The sequence below is a fragment of the Venturia canescens genome, chromosome 8 (genome assembly GCF_019457755.1).
Source record: "Venturia canescens isolate UGA chromosome 8, ASM1945775v1, whole genome shotgun sequence".
NCBI lineage: Eukaryota > Metazoa > Arthropoda > Insecta > Hymenoptera > Ichneumonidae > Venturia > Venturia canescens.
In genome coordinates this window covers 19,156,073-19,179,971 of record NC_057428.1, presented here as the reverse complement: position 1 = coordinate 19,179,971, position 23,899 = coordinate 19,156,073, and the positions used below count along the sequence as shown (strand labels likewise).

At 42.6% G+C, this 23,899-nt stretch overlaps 1 protein-coding gene across 18 annotated transcripts in view; it reads left to right on the top strand.

The window, feature by feature from the left end:
• Positions 1-23,464, top strand: part of cic (Putative transcription factor capicua) — a 52,617-nt gene extending 29,153 nt beyond the window's left edge. For 5 of the 18 annotated variants that reach the window (XM_043426176.1, XM_043426177.1, XM_043426174.1 and 2 more), the window contains exons 2-21: positions 7,453-7,788; positions 8,384-8,833; positions 9,518-10,091; positions 10,273-10,527; positions 10,653-10,749; positions 10,878-11,084; positions 11,184-11,299; positions 11,550-12,577; positions 12,897-13,191; positions 13,786-13,866; positions 14,543-14,826; positions 15,604-16,047; positions 16,261-16,567; positions 16,665-16,984; positions 17,225-17,456; positions 17,580-17,783; positions 17,867-18,124; positions 18,237-18,797; positions 19,224-19,703; positions 19,807-23,464. In XM_043426176.1, the coding sequence (XP_043282111.1) occupies positions 7,705-7,788; positions 8,384-8,833; positions 9,518-10,091; positions 10,273-10,527; positions 10,653-10,749; positions 10,878-11,084; positions 11,184-11,299; positions 11,550-12,577; positions 12,897-13,191; positions 13,786-13,866; positions 14,543-14,826; positions 15,604-16,047; positions 16,261-16,567; positions 16,665-16,984; positions 17,225-17,456; positions 17,580-17,783; positions 17,867-18,124; positions 18,237-18,797; positions 19,224-19,703; positions 19,807-19,877 (6,348 nt within the window). In that variant the 5' untranslated portion in view covers positions 7,453-7,704 and the 3' untranslated portion in view covers positions 19,878-23,464. Of the gene's footprint in view, positions 1-6,157; positions 6,607-7,452; positions 7,789-8,378; positions 8,834-9,517; positions 10,092-10,272; positions 10,528-10,652; positions 10,750-10,877; positions 11,085-11,183; positions 11,300-11,549; positions 12,578-12,896; positions 13,192-13,785; positions 13,867-14,542; positions 14,827-15,603; positions 16,048-16,260; positions 16,568-16,664; positions 16,985-17,224; positions 17,457-17,579; positions 17,784-17,866; positions 18,125-18,236; positions 18,798-19,223; positions 19,704-19,806 lie in introns of those variants that run through there. The other 13 variants (XM_043426175.1, XM_043426188.1, XM_043426187.1 and 10 more) reach the window with 13 other exon arrangements.
• The last annotated feature ends 435 nt before the right edge of the window (positions 23,465-23,899 follow it).

Below are 23,899 nucleotides of genomic sequence, written 5' to 3'. Positions count from 1 at the left end.
GGGAGGAAATTATTTTTAGTGGCGGTAAAAAAAAAACCGGAGAAAAAAGTGTTCGTTTTCCCGGGAAATGGCATCGCAGAAATTTGCATGCAGGATTCGAAAGCGGAGGGAAAAAGCGCGTTGCTCGATGACATTATCTCCGGAGAGCGATAAGACTCGATTTTTTTTTGTAATCTCAACGAAAAATCGTGCATTTCTTCTACAAATGAGCTCCGAGAGTGCATTTCGTCGGATAACAAAAAAACAACTTTTTTATCTGACTTCCCTGCGTGTGCGGATGGCAAATAATGATTCGAAGGAAAAAACAGCGACACCGTTGTGCTCGTAACTCGCTTTGTACACAGGCGTGGATACGAGCACTTTGATTCATTGATCATTTCCATGCACGCGTGGCTCACTCGAGCTGAAGAATCGGCGATTTACGAGCTGCGTAACTGCGTACGGATCAATGCAGATTCATCGCTTCGCACTTTCCACCGGCTCCTCCCCTCGGCGCTTCTTCCTTTTTATCTCCCTCCGCGGCGGGTCTCCGTGATAATAACTCTTGTTTACTCTCCGGAAGATTATACTTTCATCGTATTATCGGAGGTATTTACGTGAATTTTCATTATCCGGAGACTCTCTTCGCATGGCAAGTTTTTCCTTTGCTAATTGGACGTCAAACTCATCAATGGGAAAACGAGGCTTCGATCCACCCACGCGGGAAATTCATTATTTTTTGTCTCTTCCGCCGTCGGATCGAAGCGAATATTAAATGTGAATTTTAACGAAATTTCCTTTTTTATAATGCGGAAGCTCCTCGAGTTTGGTTGAATTTCGAAAGATGGAAGGCGTCGGAGCGATAAATTCGGAGCGAGATGTGGTCGCGCGCAAATATGTTGCCACGACTCCGCGAGCGAGGCTCGTGCGAGCCCGCAGTGTTTTCGACCTTAGATTTTCGTAGCTTCGATAAAAATCGAGGGAAAACGTGATCGTTGGAATATTTATGATTAGATAAGCAGCCAAGCAGCCGCCAGTCGAAACTCCGAGAGAGAAAAAAGAGAGCGAGAATTTCGGATGCTGAAATTCGCACGAGTCGTTCGGCGCAGTTCGAGTTTGACTTTACGTCAATGGAATACATCCGAATAATTTTTCTTTCGCAGCCATCACCGCGCGGTTTTCCCTGAGAATGGAGAAGCGATTTTGACCAGGACCCGAGGCCGCATCGCGGATCTCCGCTCCCCGAAAGAGACTCCGTCGAGCTTCGAGCTTCGAAGTTGGTCGAAAGTGATGAAAACCTTCGCATTTTAATCTCACCGAGTATCCCCACGAGCAACAACTTTTCCCCTCTAATTTATGTAATGAGAAATTGCACACTGTCTCGTTGGCTCTAGTCTTTTCTCGTCTCTTTCCTTGCCCTCCATTGTTTTCGTCCCTCCGTGAAAGTTGACGCTCATCCACGGGCGTCTATTCTCGTATACGGCGGGGGAGTGTAGGTTAGTACACCCTGCGAGGGTTCGAGTTCGAACTCGGGGAGGTTCTTCCTCCCGGGTTCTTTGAACGGGAGTGAGCGAGCGGGAAGAGGCTCGAGGGTCGATTGACGTTTCGCGTAACCGAGCCCTTTCATTGATTCGCTCCGAAGACCTTCGTGGGTGTACGCACGTCGAAGGAGGAACGAGAGAAAAAAGAGCAGAGCTTGCCAGCGAGAGGGAGAGAGGCGACGACGAAGCTGACGCGGAGCGCCCCGTAGTAAAAGAATCGTCCTCGTTGAAAGTGAGAATCCATATAGACCGTAAACGGTGTTGGTAACGTTGGTAAAAGAGAAGAGTCCTCGGCAGGTGCATCTCCATTGTGTATTTACCGTGGCAGGGGTAGCTTACGAGCCCCAGGTACAGCCCGGACCGCGAGAGGAAGCGAGAGGCCCGCAGTTCTCTCAGGTCTTTCATCTCGCTCGTTCTTTTCGCACTGTAGCCAAGATCTGTTGTTTCGTCCGTTGAAGGGAAAATGAAAGCGAGAGAATGCGCCCTGGCGTAGTTATTACCTGACGGAGAATCGAGCGAGCCCTGCTCGAAGCATTCTCCGCTTGCCAGCAGCTTCTGTCCTTTCGCCATTCCGCGAGCCTGAATTCCTGATTTACGGCGGTGTATCGTAGCTCGGAAAAACTCTCAATGCTTCCCTCCTTAAGGAACGATACCGAAAGGCCCATCCGAGATCCTTCCGCGCCTCCCTCTCTCTCTCGCTCTCGCTCGACGGACCAAGACTCCGTGACCCCCCGAGTCGAGACTCCATAGAATATATTCGCGCGACTGTTTCGACTCCACCCCCCTTAAAAGGGCCTGCATTCACTCGGTTTATATGCACCGAAAGTGCCTCAGGCGCAGGTATCGGTTACAAGCTGTTAACGGCACGTTAAGCGAACACACCGACGAGGATCCGCGCAGGTGCCTTTCCGCGAGGCTGCGACAACGACGATTCCGATCTGTGGACGGACCGAGGATCCTTGCTCCTACTGTGGGGTATCAATTTTCTCCTCGTCGCGGGGGCTCTCTCGAGGGCGTGTGATTTCTCACAACTCTCGATACGGAGCTCGTTCCCCCGAGAAAAGAGCCTCATTTCCGTCTCCGCCCATACGGCCAACTTTCTCGCGATGTTTTTAGCGAGCTTTCGTCGATCGCGATCCGTTGATGGACGGAGATTCAATAGACGAAGTTCGAGGATGCACGATCGCGCCGTTATCTTCGTCCCGAATCGATCGTCGATCGCGTTTTTCGGCTCGCTATTTTTCCGAAGAGCGAGGCTTGCGCTTCATTTTGTGTGATTGTTCCTAAATTATCGACAACCCTCGCCCCTTCCACTCTTCCCCACCGCTCAAACGAACTGTCACTAAATTAGCAAAGTTACTCCGAAGGAATCGAATAAAAAACGTTGAACGATTCTTGAAAAAAATGGGGTTCCTCGTTAAACGACGAAATTTATAAGTGCGGCGAGAATAATTTGTGGACAGAACGCGAAATCCGCACAGCGGAAGATCCCCAAAGGCATCGCGATTGAATTCTCGTTAAAATAGACATTCCCGAGTACTTAGAGACCGGTGGGTGCGAGTCCCCATAGAAAAACGTTGGTACGCGAGGGAAGGCTGGTCACAGGGATCGTCGGACTACAGGCGCAGGTATCGGTTACAGGTTGTTGAGGCACCCCGCTGTTAGGAGATGAGAGGAGACGCGAGAGCAACGGAGAGAGAGGCAAAGGGGCGAATGGGACTATGAACGGATCCGCAGGTGCGTTGGCAGTATAAGTATCACTGCGTTTTACCATGGGCTTGTGCGTGACACTCGAGAACAACGAAGCGAGGCTCTCTTTGCACATTATTACAATATCGATCCGTGCATACAAATATTTCGTTTATGGTTTATGGTTGTCCCGGAGCTGCTCGTCGCAGCCCCTTGAAAATCCGATGAACCTGTCGGCGAGTTGTGCTCGTTGAGAATATTGCGTGCGTCGAGTGTTGAAACTTTTCAAAATAAAACTTCGTTCCTCTGCATCGAAACATTCTGATCTCCTCGCTTTTTCCTCCTCTTTTGTGTGTCAAGCTGCTCGATCTCAGTGGCGAGGCATTCGGAGGATTCTCCGGATGCGCGAAACGCCACGGTCACAATTCCACGTGGCTTTTCTTATCGACGAGTTATGAAAAAGTCACAAAAGTCCTCGATTCGAAAGCCTTAGTGCTGGGTTATGCACGAAACGATTTTATCAAGAATGTCTTGTTATTTACACAGTTCAAGTGGCCTGCATATCAAATTTTTAAGGGTTCGTCTTATTGGTTATTGAGATAAACGTGTTTGAATACGAAGAAAAATGTGCAAGGGACTACGCGTAAAAAATCGTTCATCTTTCCGTATTACGAATGAACGCTTCTTACCAAGTTTATGAAAAACGTACACAATAACAATCAAGTATGTAACGAAGGTCTGGCAAAAAATTCGAGCCGATTGTCTTGCTAGTAATAAAAATATATTACGTTAAAGATTTAAAAAAAATTGGTAAAATAATGAGCGCTCGTCATCTCACATTTATACTTATTTCGGGATTTTTTGGTTCTTCTTGGCTCGGGCCATCCTTGTCACAGCCTTCTGTCTTTTTATTAAGGATCGCGACGATACATTGTTGCCATGCTAAACCACGTTAAAAATATTAAGAATTTTAAAACGATAAGAATTTCATAAAATTTGGTAAATGTCAAAATATATAAGACAATATAAACTTTTTTAGATTTTTCTACCACATAGCTCTCGAGTAATTGAACACTAAAGTTCACGTGTGCGAGCATAGAATTTACACAGTTGCACACTCGTGCATAAGAAGTTCGATTTAACGCTCAATTATGCGATAACCATGTGGTAAAAAAATTTGAAAAAAATGGTATTTGTATACTCGATGCCAAAGAATGTTATGACCAAATTTTATCAAATTTTCATTATTTTGATTTCGTGATCGACCCTCCTTAACGCTTTTTTCTTGATTCATTTCCCTTTGCGATTTTTCAAGTGAATTTTGACATAAAAAATTATATTATTTTGGCCAGGGACGAATGGAATTTTGGGTTCAGCCAGTGATGGATGCCCGTTTAATTAATGGCTTGTAATTTAATTCAGCAGAAGATGAAAAAGTGTATTGACAATTTTGAATGAATAACTCTGACATTAATTTGGAGTGATTATATCTTTGATTAGGACGACGCTGAAGTTTGGAACGTCCGAGTCCAATGAAATGGAGGAAAAAAACCTTCGTAATTCATCGATTTTTAACATCACGAAGTATCGATGCAGCCTGAAAAACTAATAATTGGAAATTCGGCAAGGAACGAAATTGTAGAATTACTGGAATCGTTGGAGGGCTTTTTTCAGATAATTTCGTCGGACTCGGTTGCAAACTTCAGCGTCGTTAATTAGGAGGTAAAAATCAGGCGAATTTGTACAGCCATAAAATGCGATCCCGCGGGTATGATCTTCCTCGAATGAATTGCGTGCATAATCTCGCGGGAGCTCGTTCGACGGAGCGCTTCCCCGACCCCGAACAATATCGCCCTTTCTTAATCTCCGGGAAAGAGAGAAAAATTGTTGGTTAATCGGGGAGCTCGAGTTCGCACTCTGCACATGCTCAAACATATGCGGCATTCGCTCGAATGCTCACAGGAACGAGTTTCGATGTACTTGTGTTAAGGAGCGATAAAATCGTCCACATCAATTGATATCGTCGTAGGTAGACTCGTGCATGGGATGCGAATACGAGAGTGAGAAGATCGCGCTAGCAGAGGGAATGCAAACTGGCACAATGGCGAAAAGGAGGAGCCTCTCGGGTGGCGCGTCTCTGGACGGGCGAGAGAGCACACAGAGCCGATCGCTCCCGAGGCCGTCCGTGACTCACGGACGACGTCCTCGTCGTCGGTGGTGAACTGGTGGCGAGAGCGCGCGAGGGAGGGAGAATGAGAAGAGCGGATTCTCCGGGGGAGAGAGAGCGAGAGTTCGCCCGCTCGCGGACTCTCACTCTGCTCGATCATTCCCGCGCGCGCTCACTCCCTCTCGCTCTTTCTCACTCTATAAAGCCTCACCCGCGCCCCCGGTCCTTGTTTTCTTCAGGGCCCGGGCCACGGGACGGGACAACGCTCAGTGTCAGTGCAGCGCTCGTGCCGAATGTGCCGGAGCGCTCTTCGGTCTCTGCGGTTGTATTCAACCCTCCCGAGCGTGTTTAACTTGCGCGATGTTCCTCGGTCAGGCTTGGTGCTCGAAACGCTGCTTCTTTTCCGACGAATTCGTCCCCGTCGCACCTCTGACGTTTGACTCGTTTACAAAGACACTCGCGTCCCGCGTGGCCCCTCAAAATCTCGTGATTTCTCGTGGCGATCGTGAGAAATAATTTAACGAGTGCGCGGCCTCTTCGCGCGTGCTTTGCCTCCTTCTCAAGACTCTGGAAAACGCGTTACGTGAGAGTTGTTTGCACCTGACTTACCGAGCCGATCGGCGCGACGATACGGTCAAACGGAAAATCATCGTCGCTCGCGATCCTACGATTTTTCCGTCTCTCTTCGCGCTCCTCTGTTTTCACGATTGTTTTTCGATCGACGAAGCTCCCGTGTCGAACCGTCGCGCTCGAGCGCTACTTTTCGCTTTTATTTTTCATCAATAAGTGTACAAGTGTAGCCTGCCGTTTTATCATTCGGCAAAGCGAGCAACCTGATTATTAACAAGAGACAGAAAGATCTTCAGTCTTTTTATTCATTTCTCGTGTTAAACCCGCACGAACACACGGCTCGTGTTACCGCTGGCGCTTCACTCCGCTAGCATCTTCTCTCGACACGAGTTGAATGTACGACTTTTTCCAGTCCCAGTGTGCGTGAGAGTGCTTTTTATTTTTTATTCTCTCGTCGTGTACGCCGCCGAGGATCGAGCCTCCGATCACGTCCGAACTGAGCCGAGCTCACGAGATCCAGGATCCACGAGATCGAGAACCTCCTCCGAATGAGATAGACCCGACGAGCGACCGTCTCTCTCTCTCTCTCTCTCTCTCTCTCTCTCTCCTCGAGAGGGAGAGACTCAGTCTCTGCATGTGTCGATGTACACGATCAGCTCGGTAAGATTTGTTCTCGAATACTTTAGAGCATCGATCATCAAGCGTTCCCCGTAGATCGATAAACCCAGGCTCGATTCCACATCCTCGAAATCCGTGCCACGGAGAACGACCAGCGGATGAAAAATTCGCGTCGAATTCGTCAGATATTGGGAAAAAAACTCTCCCGTTTTCGCCCATTTTTTACTTGTTGTTTTCCATCGAAGATTAAAATGGAATCCAAATTTTGTCGTTTGAATGAATTTTTTCGATGAAAATTCGACAATTTTGGAAATATTTTGTTCCTTGGATTTGCTCGTTTCGCGACGACTCGAATGATCCGTATATTTTTACAATCAAATTTCCACCAAATCAGAAGCGTTCTCGTAATCGCTGCACGTTAATAATTAGCATTTTTTAAACAATCTACAGGTGTCAACATCTGTGTGCGCATAAGTTTGTTTAATTATCCCGTATGCCAAGGGGAAAAAGTGACATTGGATACGGATTTACTGCAATAACTGGCCCGGCGTTGAGTCAATCAATATGTATCTCGACATCGATCAATGAAATCTCCGAGATTTTGTTTACAATTTAGCACCTTGATTGACTAAATTTCAACGTTAAATATGGCACGCCTCGTCTCATTGATTCCGCAATTATTCGAGTTATTTTAGAGCCGAGTGTGATTCACAGCGACCGTAATGTTCTTAGAAGAGAAAAATCGTAGGATTTTTTCTGCTTTAGAATGAATTTTTTTCCAAACAAAATAATTACTTTCGTTTCGTTCAAAATGCTCGTTCAGGTCGAAGCAAAAAATGGTGTATTTCGACAAAAAATGTAATTTTTCGTTATTTCTCTTTGTTACAGAATAAAAGCAGCGCCAGAAAAAAGGAAAAATAAAAATAGAAAGGTGGATAAGATAAAGAGGAGAAAGGTGTCGCACTAAGAGTGGACACGGTCGGAGGAGGATGCTCGACAGTTCGACCCGTGAAGAAGAATTGGAGTTAGGCGAGGGTCGTGAGACGCCAAAGTCGGAATCGTATCTGTGCTCGAATAACGAGAGAAGAGAACATCTTACGAGCTCGAGTCATCCGTTCGGAGAGAGCCGGGTGCTGAGGTATGCACCCAGCCGTTGTCGTCATTCTTTCTCCTTCGAGTCGCCACACTCCGGCCATCAGCAGCCTCCTCTCGTCTTTATGGATTGTGAGTTAGCCCCTCGATATCAATTACCAATGGTAGAGAAACAAAAGTACAAAATTCATCAATTGTTGGGGGGGAATAAAATTAAAAAGCAAATTATTCGACGATGATCAGTGGAGAAAATTAATTGACTGAATAATTGTGTTAAAAAAATCCACAACTATTCTGAAGCGAACGGTTTTTATTGGCTAAAGATAAATATTGCATCAGTCGCAGAACAAACAAAAGTGGAAATAACTTATGAAAATACTCGTGTGTTTATTTTGAAGGCGTACGGAATAACTCAGCAATGAGGAAAAATTGGAAAAAATACAGCTCTACTACAGCCGAAGAGTCGTTCGGTTTAATAGGAATAAAAGAACATTGAAACTTTGATGAGAGGACGTTAACCTCGGAATAATTAATGCAATATGTCGTATTTACGAAGAAAACACATGCAATAATTCGCAATGAAAAATATGCGAGAAAAACAGCCCTACGGCCGGTTGGGTTTTGTCGGGGGAGGGGGAAAAATGAAAATATGAAGAGCAACGTGCGTTCGAGGATTGTTTTAACAACGATAATAACACGTTATATTCTTACGTTGTTTGCAGAGCAGCGTGAGAGAGGCGAGATGCTGACGGCACATCCGGAGATGCACGAGAAACGGGAAAGCCTGAGAGGCGGCGGCCAGTACGGGACAGGCGGGGGTGGCGGTGCGGCCACGATGGATGATAAATCGGAGCAACAACCACCCCCGCCACCTCCGCCACAGCGCGATCCTACAGATCCGAGCATAAGCGCTAAAAAACTTCCAAAGAAACGAAAGTTCGATCCGTCGGAACTCGAGGATATGGACATCACTAGTAACGTTGTTAGCAACGTTTCCAATATCGTCGGTAACGTTGGTGGCATTAGGACGAATCCTCCTCCTCCACCACCCGTGCAAACGGTCAATCAGTCTCCTCTCGTTCAACACTCGAACATACCGATCCTCCAGCCGCAAGCTTCGCCCCATCAACAGCAACAACAACAACAACAACAACAACAACCAACGGAGTGTTATCAGGTACTCGTCTCTTGACATTTTTATTGAAAGGTATCTCCGAGAGCAAATTGTATCGGTCGCACAACATTTTTCATCGAGTTCTATGCCACCGGTAATAAATCTCAAGTTCGATGATAAGTAGCAAGTTTTTTTATTGAGAGCAAGAGGAGGAATATCGAACTCGTAGGAAAGGTTTCATATAAATTGAGGTAAATCACATTGCTGGGTATATCGAATCAAAAAGCGACGATTCCATCGAGTATGAAAGCGAGATATTTCTCTAGTCGTCGCGGAAAAACACTCCATCGACCGTTCAGTATTGGAAGCATCCGATTGATTTTCATTCCGTTTCCAATATTGTCTCATTTCGTCGATTCTAGTTGGAGGAATTTTCAGTAAATATGAAGTTGCAAGTGTTTCTGAGACGTGGTCACAGGACTGGAAGATTTTCAATTTCAATATTCTTCGGATTGGATTTATAACGATGAATTTCAATCGAACAAGACCGAAAGCAATCATTTCCCCATTCGAATATTCCTGAAAGGATGAAACCGCTTTATCAATAGTTGCTTTAATCGATCAAGATTGAAGCTTTTTTAAAAAGTTTTCCACAAAGGATGAAAAATAACTTTTTTGCTATTTACAATAAATGATTGACTCCTTCCTCATTTGATAATTGTTTCATTGCATTGTTTTATTTGACAGCAGGCATCTCCGGTGCAATCGGTAGTGGTTCTTCCCCCGCAGAGTACCGCGGTCGATTATTCGTTACGAGAGGAGCCGCAACGCCTGCGACCGCGTCAATCGACGGTGGCGATGGTTGATCTCGGCGAGTGGTGCGGAACAAGAGTTTTGGCGCTCAGGGATTCTCGTTATTATCCAGGTGTAATAAGAAATGCCTCGCACGGTGAAGTTTTTATCGAGTTCGACGGCGAGGGTAAATTAGTCAAGTATACGGATGTGTTTGGTGCGGGTAAATACGACGTGATAGGTGACGCGATACCGTCCCTGGAACAAGTGACTTTGGACGCGAAGGTCTGCTTCAAGTGTCCGACACCCAATGGTCACATCGATGCAATGACGAATGTTTTCGTTCGCGGGACTGTGTGCAAAATATTCGCCCCGACTAAACGTTTTTCGGTCAAAATACCGACGGACGGTGATCAAAGTGATAGTTATGTTGTTAAACGAGCCGATCTTAGACTCTTGCAACCACCCTGGGTAGATGAGTTGGAAGATGTGCTCAAAGAATCGGAGCCTATGAGGCCTGAATCCGTTGGTAAGATTTTCGTCTTCACAAAGAAAAAAAAACCTTTTTGCCTCGAACTCCTTTCAGCCCCGAGTTACATCGCGTTTCTTCAAAAATCTTTATTTCCGCTCCAAGTCAAAATTATAATTCATGGCAAATAAATTGATGCCACGAATTCTTGAGAGTTTATTCATTTGTCTGTTATTTCAAGATCACGGATATAGAAATACTCTCGAAGGGCCGGTACCGGGGCCAATACTTCAGCAACAGCTTCATCATCCACCCCACATGTCGGCTCACGAGACGAGCGCATATTACAGAACTGCTAGTACGAGTCCGTTAATGACACTCGGAACAACGGCGCACTCGGCAAACACGACACCGTGCAACGGTAGCCGGCCTTACGACGATTTGGACAGCGACGATGACTTAGGGAGGGAAGATATTACGTTTCCGTCGGACGCAGGTTCGTTTATCGCCTTCGTTGAGGGTGTACAAAGACTTTTACTGCCCTCGGTGATGTAAAAACAGGAGGGAAATGTGCACCGTGTGTTTCACGCATATTTAACTGACAGATGGAAAATTTTGCAGGGAGCAGTAAGAGAAGTAGTATGCAGAGCCGAGGAAGTACCAGTAGCCTAGTTGAGCAGCGTAGCATAACTCCTCGTTCTCAGGCAGCCACACCCAGGTAATATTTCTTTCATTTTATCCCTGTTTCTTCTTCACACATGAAATTTATCTCATTATTCTTTTGCTGCCACAGTTCTTCTTCCTCAAGTCGCGACTGACCACTCAATTTTCCTTTATTTTCTGCAGATCTCAGGCGGCAACGCCACACAAATATAACAAGGGTGACGTAGTGACAGCCGCGAGTGGTATTAGGAAGAAATTTAATGGAAAACAATGGCGTAGATTGTGTAGCAAAGAAGGTTGTTCCAAAGAGAGTCAACGGCGTGGCTATTGCTCTCGCCATCTTAGCTCCAAAGGTTCGGGATTTCGTGGTCCCACCGGCAATTTTCAGAGGTCAGTCGATCTTTCCTTATCCTATAAATACATTAGAAGCCTACCATTTCCGGACTGTTTTTATATTTATATTCTTTTTCTTCAACACATTTTTTACAGTGGGAAAGTCGATGGAGAAGAGACCTCAAGGGATTCCGACACTTCGCCCAATTATGTGGATCGAAGAATAGCTGGAAGATTCGATCAGGACGAAACTGAAGCTGCTAATATGTTAGGTAAAACGACGCGTTATGAAATACAACTACGATCATCTTTCTTCGTGCATTCGACACATCCGTAACAATAAAAACTTTGCTGACATTTTTTTCGATTAAATACATTTTTCATCAAATTTATAATTTGCGTTGATAAATTTCAGTTCAATTCATTTACCCATAAATTCACAAGCACACTTATTAACGATACGAATTTTTCTTTTCGTTCCGATGTCTTCGATAGAGACAATAGTTCCGTCGAATGTTTCAGTGTCTCTGGGTAGTTCGAGATCGGCAACTCCAGCGTTTTCCTCACCAACGGCTCACTCCTCGATATCGCCGTGTATAAACCAATCGCCGGTGCCGCCTCTGGGTCTCAACCAGAACAACGTTTTCATGCCGATCTCCAGTCCGGCGCACCACGCAACCTCCCTGATACCACCAGGGGCAAAATGGACTCAACCGACACAGCCAAATTTTGTCCCTCAGTATCAACAGCAAGTGATAAAACCCGAACCAAATCGTATGATACGACCGGCTAGGCCTGCGCCCACGGCTCCTACAACACCGGCGAGTATTGGCACTAGTGTTATACGAATTTCCCCTGTTGGACGAGGAATGCCGGTTCATTCCACTGTCTCGAATCCTTGGTCCGAGCAGAGTCCACCCCCAAGACATCCTTCGGTTGTCACTTCCATGGCACAACAACAGCAGCAGCAACAGCAGCAGCAGCAACAACAGCAGCACCAGCAGCAGCAGCAGCAAGTACAACAACAGCATCAGCAACAACAACAACAACAACAACAACAACAACAACAACAACAACAACAACAACAACAACAACACCAACAACTCCAACAACAAGGAATCCTTCTACAACACGCCCTTACATCCAACAACGGTTTTCCTAATCCTGTAGAATTACAAGAACAAAATTCCCAGCTGTTAAAACCACCTCACTCGCCCCATGTACCACTCGCGGCTCCTCCACCTCAAACTTTAACTCATCTTCACAAAACACAGGAGCAACCGGTCGACTACGCTCAACCACAACAAACCCAGCCGATTTATCTGATGCATCATTCACATCAGCCAGACAAAAAGTATTTGGTTATAAAAAATAGCATGGACGTTTCCCCATCGTCGCATGTAAGCAGTCCCGATGACAAGTACAGACAGGGATTGATCAATCATCTCGGACAATTGCCACAGTTACATCCGAGTCAGTGTCAGCCTCCTCAATCACCCGTTGTTGTTCCGTCCGCGCATGTTGACAACAAGATGTCCGTTGTTCCACAAGTAAGAAACCCTCGACGTTAGTTCGTATGATGTTGGCTGAAATCACAACACTCAAACAGTTTTATATGGATCATTGATGTTTATTTCTGACTGGCGGACAACACGATATTGCTTTCAATTGTTGTTGAGCTATATTTAATTTTTAATGGAAGTGGAATAAAACACTTTTTATTTTTGTTTGATATGAAAAAACTTCCCCGATTCAATTGTGATGTCCTGTTAAATATTTCGAACTATAATCTTTATGGACTGGTTATCGTCGGCCATCTTCAATGATGGTAACAAATATTTTATAAAGTTTCTCATTTTTTTTTTCTAGAGTGATTTTCAAAATACCAAAATTGGTCTAAACGTCTCAACCCACACTGACCTACAGAGGAATCAAATCCAGCAGCAACAGCAGCAGCAACAACAATTACAACAGCCTCCACCTCCGCCTCTATCCTTACCGCCGCCCCCTTCAACGAGCGTCGTTATCTCCGCTACAACCGCCGTCACGAGTACCGCTCCGACCAGTGTCTTCCAACATGTTATTGTCCAACCAAGTCACATGGTTCAAATACCAAAACCCGTGCCACCGAGAGAAGACATTGTCAAGAGCAACGGCGTACTTTGTAAGTTGAAATCGTTTGATTTTCTCTTCTTTACGCTTGCGCTCGTAAATGTGTATAAAAATTGGGTCGAGTCAGCGAGAAGATTTCAAACTCAACGAATATTGCGGCTCGTTACATCAGAAATGCCTTCTGTATTTTTATTTCGCTTTCATACATGTTTTCGTTAATTTCCAAGTATTATAAGAGAAATTGTGTCGAATTTCGTGCTGTTGATATCCTAGGAATCTTCCATTTTGGTTCGAAATTTTTATTCGAATTCCTGGGCAATAGAAAAAAAAAGGAGCCACCTTGCGATGATGCAAATCTAGTGAATTTTTGAATCCGTGGTCCCAATAGTTTAGAAATATCGCGAGTATTTTCATAAAATTATTGATTTGACAGTAGACATTTTTTGATCCTTGTTCCTAAAGGATTCCCATCAGAAAAATGAAACTTCTAGATCAATCCAACTAATGAATAAATTTGTAATTAAAGTCAAAACTTTGTTAAGTCGTTAAGGATTTAAACAGTGCTTTTGACGAAACGCTAATAACGAACATTAAACTGCCCATTAATTGTTAAAAAATTTATAACTAAATGGTAAGGATTTCACAGATGGGAGCCACGATGTATCTCCTGCATACCAGCCCCACCCCCCGTCATTACTCAGCAGTACAGTTCGCAACTGGAAAAAAGGTTTGAAAGACCACTGACCTTTTTTTCTCTTTCTCTCTCTCTTTCTTTCTACGATCGAAAAATTGCATCAGTTTATTGGGATCCTTGCTTAGCCTCTTATCCCTGATACCTCATTTTACAAGTTACCACTTCTAGGCATACGTGCTCGGGTTATTTTGACAGGGGAAAAGGTGTTGATGTTGACTAACTCGCATTGTTCGATCATGGAAATAAAAATCGTCCTTGTACCATTCGACGGGATGACCAGAAGATTTCTATTTATTGTATATTTATTTATAATAAATGGTCGACGAAATTCGCAATCGAACAAAAAACCGATGTTAAAGTTTGTGTTTATCGAGTGCAACGAAGTATCACATATTTGACAATGAAAAAAATATTTAAAATATCAAAATAACACAAGTCTTTGATGCATCTCGATCGACCAAACTTTGATAACAAACAATAGCAATAATATTTATCGAGCATACGCACTAACTCATTGTATTCTCTAGGAGCAGTAGCAGCGTTTTCTCAGCTCACAATAATCAATTTCCCAGATGAAATATTTGATTATTAATTTCTTCTTCAATTAACCCGTGCTCTTCATACCCCATTCATATTTCTCGGTGGCTGCTATTCCCATGCTTCTCTACTAACCACATTCATCGCCACTAACCCAAGCATTTCATTGCAGCTTTTTCCTGGCAGCCGACAGTCCTGGAACAACCGGATGTGAGTCCACCACCCTCGGCATTGAGTCCTCCCCTGAGCGCACCCCCGATACCTCTGAGCATGGGAAACATTGGTGACGATACGCCTGGGCCCGGTCCTGATCCTATAACCCCAGCTGAAGAAGAGGACGACGATGTTTTCGAATCTGAACCAACTACACCCGCCGAAATTGAAGCCAGCTCTAACAAGAGGCGCAGCCAATCACTCAGCGCTTTACACACCAAAGATCCTCAGAGTCCCTTGAAGGTAATAAAATATATAAATACGCACTGAAAGAATTATACTCGAAATATTATTCCAAATTGCATAGGAGATTGAAGGCAGGACAAATTTTTTTTAGAGTATCGTTGAAATTTCGAATTTCAAGGAGAACAAAATTACTCCGTTATGAGAAGTTTTTTAGTACATTATTCCAACTATGGGAAAATAAAATTTGAGGATCACATGTAAATTTTCGATGGAAAAAAATGATTTTGTATTTTATAATTCTTTCCGTGTTTTCATTCCTGTGACGTAGATTGCTCCTCTCCTTTTTTATTTTCATTGCACTGGTCAACATAATTATTCTTACGTGAAAACTACTTTGGGATCTTAGGAACAGTAACAATGCGGGTGTAAGGTTTGGGTTGCTATTTATAAATTAACAAAATTACTGGCCGCTTGAAAGGGACCGCACTGGTGTTAAATGCTCGAGAATATCCTTTAAAAATAGCACTTGAATGTTTCATCGGTTCGTGGCAAATGCGTCGTACCAATTAGGCTCACAAAAAAGCGAAACGGCCACAGAAAAATGGACGTTTTATTTACACCAAAAAATAAAAGAATAGAAAAATGAACATGGAATAAATTTTTTTTTTTTTTTCAATACTCCAATCGGTAAAAAACAGAACATTTTTAATATTGAAATTTTGTACCGACCAGTGTTACTGCTGCACGAGAAACTTTCTGCGTACCGAGTATTAAGCGATCATAGTAAAATCTGTAAAACCATAATTCTGTTCTCTTGCTACCTTCCTCACGTAGCAAACTGTGAAAAGAACTGCGATGTTGCAGACCAAGGACCCCCGAATAAGACGACCGATGAATGCATTTATGATATTTTCGAAACGTCATCGCGCGGTTGTGCATCAACGACATCCGAATCAGGACAATCGTACAGTCTCGAAGATACTCGGTGAATGGTGGTACGCTCTTGGACCCGATGAGAAGAAAAAATATCACAATCTCGCCTCGGAAGTTAAGGAAGCACATTTCAAGGCTCATCCTGACTGGAAATGGTGTAGCAAAGATCGAAGAAAATCATCGACTACCAGTTTCAAAGGTGGCGAACCTAGAGGCAAATTAAACAGTGCTGGTGAAGAAATGGATATGGGTCCACCTATGGACGATGTACCTCTCACGCCGAGAACAACCGAAGAAATTTATGTACCTGCTACTGCCGTCTACAATGATGTTTCCACTCCGGAGGTTAATATTTTTTTTTACTTGTCAATTTAGACGAAAAGTGATTATAATTCAATTTTTTTATAACTTAAAGTTACTTTTGTATTTTTGCATGAACCCGGGAAATGTAAATTAACCAAAAAATATTTTGATCATTAGAGAAGCTTGACAAACTGATCAAATAATTGACGAATTGATTAATGCGGTGTCTCAAAACGATTGGTTTTTGAATTTCAGCAAACCGTTAACCAAATTTCGCACCCTCTTCACCGAGTTCCCGAAACATCAGCGCAAAACGAGCCTCAAGACTCGACGGTAAAGCAGGAGGAAGACGCAGCTGGATCGGACGACGACCAGATGGTCATTTGCGAAGATCCCCAACCGGAAATTGATCTCAAATGCAAGGACAAAATGGCAGACAGCGATAACGACGTTCCTCAGGAGGAAGACGGAGAGAAAAAAAATTATACGCAAGGAAGGTTTTCACCAACGAACGGTCAAAACGTTAAAAACGATTTGACTTGCCGTCCGAAGCCGATTAAAGGTTAGCGGAAAATACCGAATACGTAATAATTTCTTAAGCGACCGAAATTTTCGCGAAATTTTGTATGAAATACGAATGTTGAATTGTATTCTCTCAGCATTACTTCCATCGACGGGAATAGAAACAACGACCAAGTATCACCACACTTCCATGGACAAAGGGGGTACGGTTTCTGTCCTTTCAACGACTTATCCTTATCACAGTCCGGTTAATCCAACGGGAGTTTCGGGTTTTCAACCGAAAGGAGGAGCCTTTATAACAATGCCAATATCGCCAAAAGTCATAAAGCCGGAGCCGGTTAAAAGTGAACAACAACAATACAGCACACAGTACAGCGTGAATAATTTAGTGTCCAGCGTTCATACAGAAAACGGACGGAATATTCCAAAATTCACATCCGCTCCTGTTCTCCATACGGTAAATATTTCCTCGAGCTTTTTCGTCGTTTCCTTCTCTTCGTATTGTTGTCCCGACGAAACTTTTCTACTCGCGAATTCGCTTGACCCACTCACCCTCAAATATTCCGGAAATATCCAAACCAGAGACAAATTTTCCATAGTAGAAATTTATCTCCTGTTTCGGTCGTTCCAGTTGGGGGGAAAAAAAAAGCTCTCGTGGCTAAAAGTTGAGTAACAAATATTGTAACGGTACTAACAGATTGGAACAAAACCGATGATGGCTCTTTTGAAACAGCAGCAACCCTTGCAGACTTTGAGCACTGTACATCGTAACCCAACTTCAGCCGTTCCCTATCAACCCCCGCTCACTCTTACGTTGCTTGATACTGATTTGGTGGCTATTCCCAAGCAACAGCAGCAGGCCTCGCCGTATCTTGGCCCGAACACTCAGCACCCAAGGATGTACTGCGGTTTTCACATCCCCATATCCGGTTAGTACTTTTATTTATTACTATTATATATATTTTTTATCAATTATATATATATTTTATTTATTACGAATATATTTTTTCATTCGAATTTACCAGATCGTGATTCAATATCTTTCGTTACAGAGACTGGGAATCGTAATTTATCGATGCAGAACTTAGTTGCTGGCAACAAAGCTGAAACACCAAGTGTGATAGTTGCGAAATCGTACCCAGTCACGACCTCTAATCCGAGTACACCCACTCATCGAGGAATCGGTCACTCTATAGCGCGACTTGCGGAAACGGACAAGAAGGAGCCTCTGATTGCAAATCACGTCCAATTCTACGGTAAGAATCGTCGTAAGAACTCACGAGATGAACCGCCGATTAAAATCGCCTTGAAAAATTGATCGTATTTTCATAATCCTCAGCGAATAACCCAAAAGTCGAGCAAGACAGAAAAGAAACGATGTTATCAACGCCGTTGGACAAACTTAAACAACCGTTGACACCTCACACGCCCCACAACAATCAGATCAACAACGATTCTTCTTCGAATATGACCTATTGCGTGGAAGATCAAACGATTGGGAGAAGTAATGATTCTGGGCCGAACAAAGGTACGTTTATGCTCGCACCAACCCCGGCGCAACTTGGTCGGGCACCTCTGCAAAGGAGACAATCATTGGGTGAGTTTATTTCTTTTCGCCAGCAAAAATTAATTGCGAATTCGTCGTAAAATTTGTTCAACTTTCTTAAACACCTTGAAAAACTATTTTAACTAATGAATTTTTTCAACAGCAATGCCTCCCACATCAAGTGCAGGAGACCATGGGTCCATGATGTGTCAACATTTCGATAATCGAGCACAATCGAATCAGTCGCAAAACTCTGAACAACCATCTCAACAGCAACAACAACAGCAGCAACAGGAGCAGCAACGACAACAGCAGCAACAGGAGCAGCAACGACAACAGCAGCAACAGCAACAACAGCAGCAGCAGCAGCAACAACAACAACAACAACAACAACAACAACAACAACAACAACAACAACAACAACAACCGCAAACACCCTGTCACCCTGAACCCATGGCTTCACCTTCTCCATCGACGAAAAAAGGCTCCTTCTTCAAGAAAAATGTCGAGGACGGAATGGACAGAGTTCTCGAGCAGGTCAACTTTCAGGAGAAGTTTTCTTCCCTGCCGGAATTCAAACCCGAAGACATACAAAGTCCAAGTGCTATCAGCTTGAACACTCCGGCCGGGACCTCGGTTCATACACCCGGAGCTCCAATTCATCATGCCTCAAACTTACACGGTTACCGTAAAAAATCTGGTCCCGGTCCTCATAGATCCACAAGTAAGTTATTTTTTCAATTCAATTTTCTGAATTTGAAGATTTAAAAGAAGCTTCTTCTTGAAAAATATTTCTACCTTTTTCATTTTTTTTTGTTAAAAGCACAATAATCGTATCGTTATAATCCTCATGATGCGAAATTAACAATTCTTTAGGATGACGCGAATCCGAGAGAGAGTCCTTGAGTCGCGAGTTGATTGAATTAAATCCTCGCTGATTCGGACAATGAGGTTGTTTTGATCTTATCTGACTAAAGAATTTTTTCAATCATCTATTCAACCCAAATTGTCATGATTTTTATTTTAGTAATTTTTCAAAATCTTGTTATTTCATCTTGACGTGATTCTTTCCGAATATTTCAAATTCCTCCGATGAATCGTAAGATCCATGATCGAAATAACATAACAACGATGATTTTTTGGCAAACAGTGAATGAGGAGGATACGGAGTCAGAAGTATCAGCATCCGCAACACCGAAGTCAACAGCAAGTGTGAAATTAACGGGAAACTCATTTTTCCCCCCTGATTTCAACGTGGACGCGTTCAGATTGAATGCGGAGGCGAGTGTCGACGCTGAGACGAATTCGCCCCGAACGCCAAAGACACCGGGTGGCGGGGTGGTCAGTTCGGCCGGAATCGCGCGGGCTGATAACGAGCGAGGGCCAAGAAAAGTATTGGAACAAAGAAGGCAACTAGTGATGCAACTGTTTCAGGACCACGGTTATTTTCCATCGACCCAGGCGACGTCAACCTTTCAAGCGAAACATTCAGACATTTTCCCAAACAAGACGAGCCTGCAGCTTAAGATCCGTGAAGTACGTCAAAAGTTGAAAGCGAACTCGACACCGATGAGCGCCAGCAGCCTAGTTAGCCCTCTACCCGTCTCGGAGTCGTCTCCAAACGTTGCTGGTAAAATCCCATTTCCAGTCTATCCGTTTCAAGGGGGAGGAGTAGTGGGGGGTGTCGCCCAATACATGGATCATCATTCTATATCGTATGATATTGATTCCAGGACCCTTGACCGCTCCTCCTACGTCAATGGGAGCTCCGCTTTCACTGCCCGTAAGCAGTAGTGGCAGCTAGCGCCCATGTGCCAACTGTGATACTTTGCATCCCCTTACTCCACAACACGAGTACATCATAATCCTTTGAAGAGGATATATAAATATATAAATATAAATACATACATGAATATATATATATATATACATCTACATGCATATATATAAATAGTGCTTATTCGGTTTAAGTTTTAAAAAGACATTTCTCTCTTTTTTTATTTTAATTATCGTTGATGTACAGTTTCCTTGCAAGGCGTAAGCGTTAAAATGTTTTGTGAGGCATCAGTGCAATTTGGAATCTTGGTACATAAGCCTTCTCGAGGGCATAAGCAATTTGAGTCGAGGACTCCAAGGCGTGAACGCGATATACGATAATCGGTTATAATCTTATTTGACAGAAAAATGCCTCTTTGTAATATTATCGTTTAACTCTTCTACTTCTTCTTATTATTGAAAGATGTTTTTTTTTTTTTTTTATTTTATTTTATTTTATTTTTTTCAATTTCTTATCGAGAATGCTCTCGCGGGAAACGATAGTAAAGCCAAGTTGCGAAGAAGACGTGTGTTCAAGATGATGTGTTCCATTGAGACGGGGAAAGTTCCGGGTCGTTTATTGCAACGTTTCTTCGTTATAAACGGCGCGGAAAGTGAAATGAAATTGAAGGCGGGGTTGAAGCTTGTAACTTTGGAGTGCAGCGGGTAATTTATGTTTTTGTATCATTGACCGTCGTTACAGCTACGAAAATTTGTCGATCTTTTTGGGTCTTCGTTATCCAAGAATTGAAGGAAAAAAATTGGTCTGGAAAATTTTAACCGAGGAATATGAGAAAAATATTTTTTTTAAATAGCGTTGCATTCGAAATTTTCAAAGTTCAACAACGCCATCGATTTATCGTATTGTCATTATTTGTCCATATGATCTGTATGCGTGCGTGCGTGTAAGTGCGTGAACGAGTATGATTATCACGCGCGCCTCTGTACGTGCAATCAACGAGTAACAAAGCGCTGTTTAAACTCCAGAATATATTTTTCGAAAAATGTGAGCCTTCTCTCTCGTCGCGACTGCTAAAGTAAATATATTCGCGTTAAACGAATATCGAAGGACAAATCTTAGACTCTCTAAGATTTGAGTGCAGCTGTACATAGTATAAAACGAAAAAAGAAAGAAAAAAATTCATTGTATCGCGCTGTAGCTCGCAATGAATCCGTTTTTTCGAAGCACCGATCAATCGGTGTAACTGATGGTTGTAAATTGATGCTCCAAGCTGGGCGACGCGGAGAGTTAAGGGGGCAAGGGTAGATGAATGCTGAAGGAAAGAAGAAAGGCCTATGCTATTGTTACTTATTGTTAAAAAAAAAAAAAAAAAAAAAAAAAAATACAGTGAGATTGGTGGGGTATAGTGAAAGAAAAGAAATCGTAATTAGAGAATATTAGAATTAATGAGAAAATTATAAAATTTAAATCAGAGTTTATATGCTTTAGTTATACTTATATAAATATATACATACATATTTATGTATGGGTATATAAATGATACGAAAAACAGCGAGAGTGAGCAAAGAGAAACGTCTATTGAAATTGAGTCGAAGAGTAAACAAAGATGTAGTTGAAAATTGCACAAAAGTTATAACAATAACGAGAAACGTATTTCGCGTTTCACGTCAGCATTATTTACGCGAAACGCGATGTTGCTTCGTCGTACCGTCGAAATTCGATAGTTATCCAGAGAATTTAACATCCGGCGCATCCGGAGTTATCAGGATTCGCGACAATTCTTTCGTTTTTTTCCTCCACCCCCACCCTCCGAGACAGAGAGAGACACAGGCGACGATAAATCGTAAATTATTCATTCACGAGAGAGTGAGAAATAACAGGAAAGAAAAAATAAAAAGAAAATAAGAAAACGTGCCATCGTGCAGCGCCAAGCGAGGGAAGGCATGCGTTATTATTCGCTAGTTAGTAATTAATCATCCGATAGGAGAAACATTATATAGTTGAAAGAAAGATAAAAAAGCACACAACAAAATATCACGTAACACGTTTCCAATATTCTCGAAAGTACTTATCGACTGTTTTTTAGAGCTTTGCTAAAATTCAACCAATTTAGAGTCACACACGCTGCACGCAGCTCGAAACTCCCGCTTCGATTGTTTTATCATCAATTTTTTTTTCGTTTTTTCATTCTCGACCTCACGGTATTGACGGTTTTATAAGCAGGTCCCATTTTTTTTCGCTTTTTTGGCCCCGCAACGACAAATTTTACTTCCCCATTTCTATGGCACTTCGGAGTTCCCGCATCTGGGATCGAAATTCCGCTGTTTTATTATTCTATATTATTATTATTATTATTATTGCCATTCTTATTATGTTCGTATGGGAACGAATCTCGATTCTTCGTGTTATCCGTTTGCACGGCATATCATCAAACTCTAAACGGGAAGTTGATAAAAGATAAAAACCACTGAATAAATCGTCCGTCTCGGTACGATATGTGCAATAAATTAATATTTGATGAAATAACCAAAACGCTTTGACATTTGAAACGAGAATCGAGGATTCTGGGACACCGTTTCGCCGGCCCTCCAATATTGCATGCATCTCTGTTGTATAGGGAACATTTTAACGGATTTAAACCCTGCTATCCTTGAGTTTTAATTTCCGTTTGTCTTTTAAAGGTATCGTTTTTTTTTTTCTATTTTTTTTTTTTGTTCATTACCGATCGATCCTCCCCCTCGAGTCGTTTTAGTTCGCGAATTGTGACAGTTGCGAAGTGTCGAATGAGTTGAATTTTAGCAAGGATTGTTGAATTTGGCTGTAAAGTAGATAATATTAATTAGTCGAATGCTCATCACCCACAATGACGAGCAAAAGTGAAAGGAAAAACTTTCAGAGATTTTCAAATCGAAGTCTCTCGCGCTACGGCACGCGACGAAAAAACACTTGTAGTTAGGATAGAAACAATGTTTATTCGACACATTTTTGTAAATAGTTTATCGTATAATAAACTCACTAAACACGGTAGTTACTACGGTGAATATGAAGATGAATACAACCAGAAATAAACGAATATGATTATATATAAATGATATATATATATATATATATCTGTATATATGCATATACATACAGGAGAGAAAGAGAGGAAGAGAGGTAACAAGTCAGCATGCGTGTCGTTGCGATCGACTAAATAATGACTTTGTGAATTCGCGTATAATAAAGAACAAGATACTGGCAGGATTAGAACGAATAAACTGTAGATGATGGGCCTTTATACGTCGCGGACTCTTCGTGCTCGGGATCGTATCTTATCCCACAATATACACATACACTCACGTATATATATAAAAATATATATTTACATCCAAAGTAAAAGAAAAACCCCTCCAAAAGTGTTGTTCCACTTTGATTTGTATATATAATATACGTATTATATTATAGCCTCAACACTCAAGTTATTATTTTTAATGCAATATGTAAAGGATGTTACGAGCGTATATATATATATATATAGGCAAGCTGGAAGGAGGATCCTTCCGAGCCAGCTATCGAATTCTTTTATTAATACTACAAATGCACACTATTAAAGCGATGAAAAGTTTATAACAGAATATTGTACGAGGATGTTTTTAATTTTGTTTGTTTCTTTTTTGCCTCTTTTTTTTTTTTTTCTTTTTTTTTTTTTTAAATTATTGTCAAACTTATACGATGAATAGGAAACCTCGAATTCGAAACTATCTTCGCTTTGAATCGACGTTCAACAGAGTGATTTGCAATTTCAATTGGAATATTAACACAGCATGGGAATGAAGTTTTTGTTTTTTCATACCTTTTGTCTGCTTAACACGAGAACTGCATTCCTGCATCGATTATCAATCATCGACGATTGGACTTTAAAACGACGCTGGAACGCGATCCTCCTTCCGGCATCTTACAGACTCCTGCCCGGAACGAAATACGCCTCTCTTACTTGCCCTGCTCAAAAGAAAATTTAAGACCGAAGTTCCCGAGGCTGCAATGCAACGAGATTCGTTTTTTTTTTCGAA